The 3,689-nt window shown below is 41.7% G+C and overlaps 1 protein-coding gene across 1 annotated transcript in view; it reads right to left on the reverse strand.

Annotated features, from left to right (window-relative positions):
• lmx1bb (LIM homeobox transcription factor 1, beta b) overlaps positions 1-3,416 on the reverse strand; it is a 131,746-nt gene extending 128,330 nt beyond the window's left edge. Inside the window, exons 1-2 of the mRNA XM_063194270.1 lie at positions 3,338-3,416; positions 2,264-2,450 (exon numbers count right to left, since the gene is read on the reverse strand). Of these exons, the coding sequence (XP_063050340.1) occupies positions 2,264-2,450; positions 3,338-3,416 (266 nt within the window). The remainder of the gene's footprint in view (positions 1-2,263; positions 2,451-3,337) is intronic.
• Between the last annotated feature and the right edge of the window lie 273 nt (positions 3,417-3,689).

Genomic DNA, 3,689 nt, shown 5'->3' on the forward strand with positions numbered 1-3,689 from the left:
ATACATACTTTTTATGTATACATACTTTTTAAGTCTTATTGTGGTGAAAAAATGACTTCAGACATGTTTGGCTTCGTAATTATGTTACAAATTTAGCCTTCTGTTAGTTTGAGAACCACTGAAATGGAAATACTCCCCATGCCAAGCAATCAACCAAGCAATCAACGCCTCATCTAGTCTCTGCTCTTACTATAATATAGGCCTACAATTCTATAGACAGGGCAATACATAGCCTACCTACTGTGACTCTGACATAATTGTACAATTGCATTAATCTGTGTATTTTCCCCAGACGGCTTTCAAACCAGGGGTGAATTTCTCAAAACCAAAGTTGCTTACTACATTAGCTACTTCGTTGTTTTCAATGCATTTTCCCATTGACAACTACCGAAGTTGCTAACAGGCTAACAACTTCTCTTTTGAGAAACTCACCCCAGACCAGAGACCAAGCGCTTGCTTCCTGTCCTCCACAGAGAAAATACTATACGAGAATATGACATCAAGACACTCTACACACAGAGCAACATGTAAACAGAAATGCTCCAATACACCCACCAAGGTATGACACCTCATTGACTCTGTAGGCCATTCTGTACGTACCTCTTTCCTGAAATGATATTATATCCAAATCCACATACAAGCAGATGCATACCATACAGTCTGTGACATAATTGTACATATATGTTTTTTTTTCTTTTCCCGGACAGCTTTCAAACAAAATCAGAGATCGGTCGACTGCTTCCTGAATTAACTTCTTTTCATTTCATTCATATGTCCCAGTCAAAGCCCATAACCACATCAGACTGCTGTGGGGGCTGCCGCATCAGTAACAAATACATAAATAAATAACATAAAAGCAGAAACGAATGCAGCTGTCACAGACGTGGAATGACTTTAATTTGATTCTGATAAGGGCTTTCTAAATTAATAACCATCAATCTGACAAATGACATCTTCTCAAAGGGTTTTGCGATTTACATCTTATATTAAAGAAAAATGCATTTCAGACAGATGCTGAAGATAATTAAAAATGATAATCTTAATTAGTTTTTTGGCTGTATTAGCCTACATAAACAATATTGCGTCTAATTATTTTTGATATTTCTATTGTGTTTCCATTTTTTCTTTCTGTCTTTATCTTAAGAACATGTTCCTTTCCAAAATCAATCATAATAATATCAATTATGATAATAATAATGATAACAATAATAATGATAACAATAATAATAATAATAATAATATAAAGTTGTCTATATGTTACTCAATTTAATGTTATTTTCAATTAAATAGTGTGCTCTGTAATTCCAAGTAGGTTAGATCAATGAAAATAGCCATGGATCGATCAAATAAATATTTCCTTTTTTCAAAGCCGCCATATGTCGCGAGCAAACAGAAAGAGCAGGCACGTGAAGGGAGGAAACAAATCGCCCGTATCCTCCTTAATGAACACACACACACACACACACACACACACACACACACACACACACACACACACACAAATCACCTGTATCCTCCTTATCGCCCTCACGAACTAATGACGCGTTAACCACGCGCGGACAGGTGATCAAACAGCTAATAGCGTAATAATCAGTAGCTCCAATACGCAACACACACACACACACACACACACACACACACACACACACACACACACACACACACACACACACACACACACACAGACAAACAGACACAGAGTATTACATCTTTTTCAGTGGAGTTTGGGGAAATGAGCGCGCGTCCCGCCTAAATTAAAACTACAATAAATCACGTCAATAATGTTCTGCTAGAGCGCAGGCAGGCTTTCCCGCGTGGGAGTATTTGCATGGCTACACGCGGATCCAGTCAGAAACACACACTATCGAAACGCTCAGCTGTGTGTCCTGTAGCCAGAGAAACCCTCATTTTAATACACACGCTCACACACACACACACACACACACACACACACACACACACACACCATGAGAAAGCCACCGAGTCCACTGAAGTCTGCTTGGAACCGAAAATGGTCTGTAGTTTATTTTAAGGTGTTAACTTTTACTGATACAGATCTCTCTATGTGTGTGTGTGTGTGTGTGTGTGTGTGTGTGTGTGTGTGTGTGTGTGTGTGTGTGTGTGTGTGTGTGTGTGTGTGTGTGTGTGTGTGTGCGGCGCGCGCCTGTACGATGGTTTTGATTTAGGCCATTGGCTCCCGCGGTCGGTATTAGCTGTCAGTGCGTCTGATGATTTGAATATGAAAGGTAATCCAGGTGCTTACTGTGTGTAGTCGTGTTTACAGTAGAGCTTCCTCTCCCGGTAATAGCAGCTCGTGCTGAGGGGCCGCCGACACACGGTGCACTGTAGACACTCCTCGTGCCACGACGAGTCGTTGACGCGCATGAGAAACCGGTCGGCTATGGGTCGCGTGCATCCCTCACACACGGCAGGGTGTTGACAGTCGGTTCCTGACCAGAAACGAAAAAGGAAAAACATCGAATCGTTTCAGTCAAATGTTGTTTTCCTTCCCGACTCACTCGCAGAAGAACTTTCGAACAAAAAAAAAGATTTGTTGAATTTCTCTCCGATAAAGCGGGCCTACTACACGCAATTTGATATTACTACACACAGGTACCGGTATTAATTCACAGTAGGCTATGGAAAATACCTCGACTTGCAAAAGCTGTCTCGGTGAAAAGAAAACATTTGCAAATGTTTATCTTGCAGTGCCTAATAAAGGACTATTGAGATGTAGGCAGGCTAATTCGTATGAGTGCTTTTGGCCTTTGTGTTGTGTGATGATGTGCCGGCTTAAGGCGAATAGAGAGATCATTGGCAATAGACCACCGCGGAGAGGAGAAGAGAAGAGAAGAGAAGAGAGGCAGGCAGGCAGGTAGGCAGGCCAGCAAGAACTCCCCTGAAAGAAGATTAAATACTACAACTCAATTCTACTCTATCAATACTTAGGCCTAACTAACAAAGGGGACTGGCAACGAGACTTGGTCTATTTAGTGAAAATAATAATAATAATACGACTGTAATAATATCAATAAACAAACGCATGAAACAAAACAAATATTTTAAGGAGAAATGGCACACATTTTTTTTTTTTACATTTGAACTCTATTATAATTTGGCATTTTGGTCAAACTTGTGCGCCCAAGAGATTCGTGATTCTTGGCGCAGAGGTGAGGCTTAAAATTTTGCCTGTATTGCCGTGGACACACACCACCGTGGTTGGAGTTCTGCAGTAAAGCCTGACAGTGGTCGTGCGGGCTGGTGTGTATGGGCTGTAACAGTTTAGAAGTATAGCGGTAATAGGCGGAGAAGAGACGCCAGAGAGGAGAAGACTTACCCAGCATGACGCCCTGCAGTGTAGCCGGGCCAGACCCAGAGCGCAGCGGCCGATCCTCCAACTTTATGCCGTCCAACATCTTCACCGACCCCCGCCTCCTATTGCCGAGAGCCCGGCACACAGACAGGCTCCAACCCCAGCACTGGGCACCTTAAACATGCACCACAGGGTTACACTGAGACCACTATCCAAGGAGATCGAAATATTAGCCTATTGCGATTTAATAATAATAATACAAAGAAAAAATATATTTCCCTTTTCCTCAAAAGTTGTGCAACTAGGCTACATGCACGTTTCCATCAATTTCTAGACATGAACGAATTGTAATATCAGTATGTCAAAGCATGTGTCA

The sequence above is a fragment of the Engraulis encrasicolus genome, chromosome 3 (genome assembly GCF_034702125.1).
Source record: "Engraulis encrasicolus isolate BLACKSEA-1 chromosome 3, IST_EnEncr_1.0, whole genome shotgun sequence".
Lineage (NCBI taxonomy): Eukaryota > Metazoa > Chordata > Actinopteri > Clupeiformes > Engraulidae > Engraulis > Engraulis encrasicolus.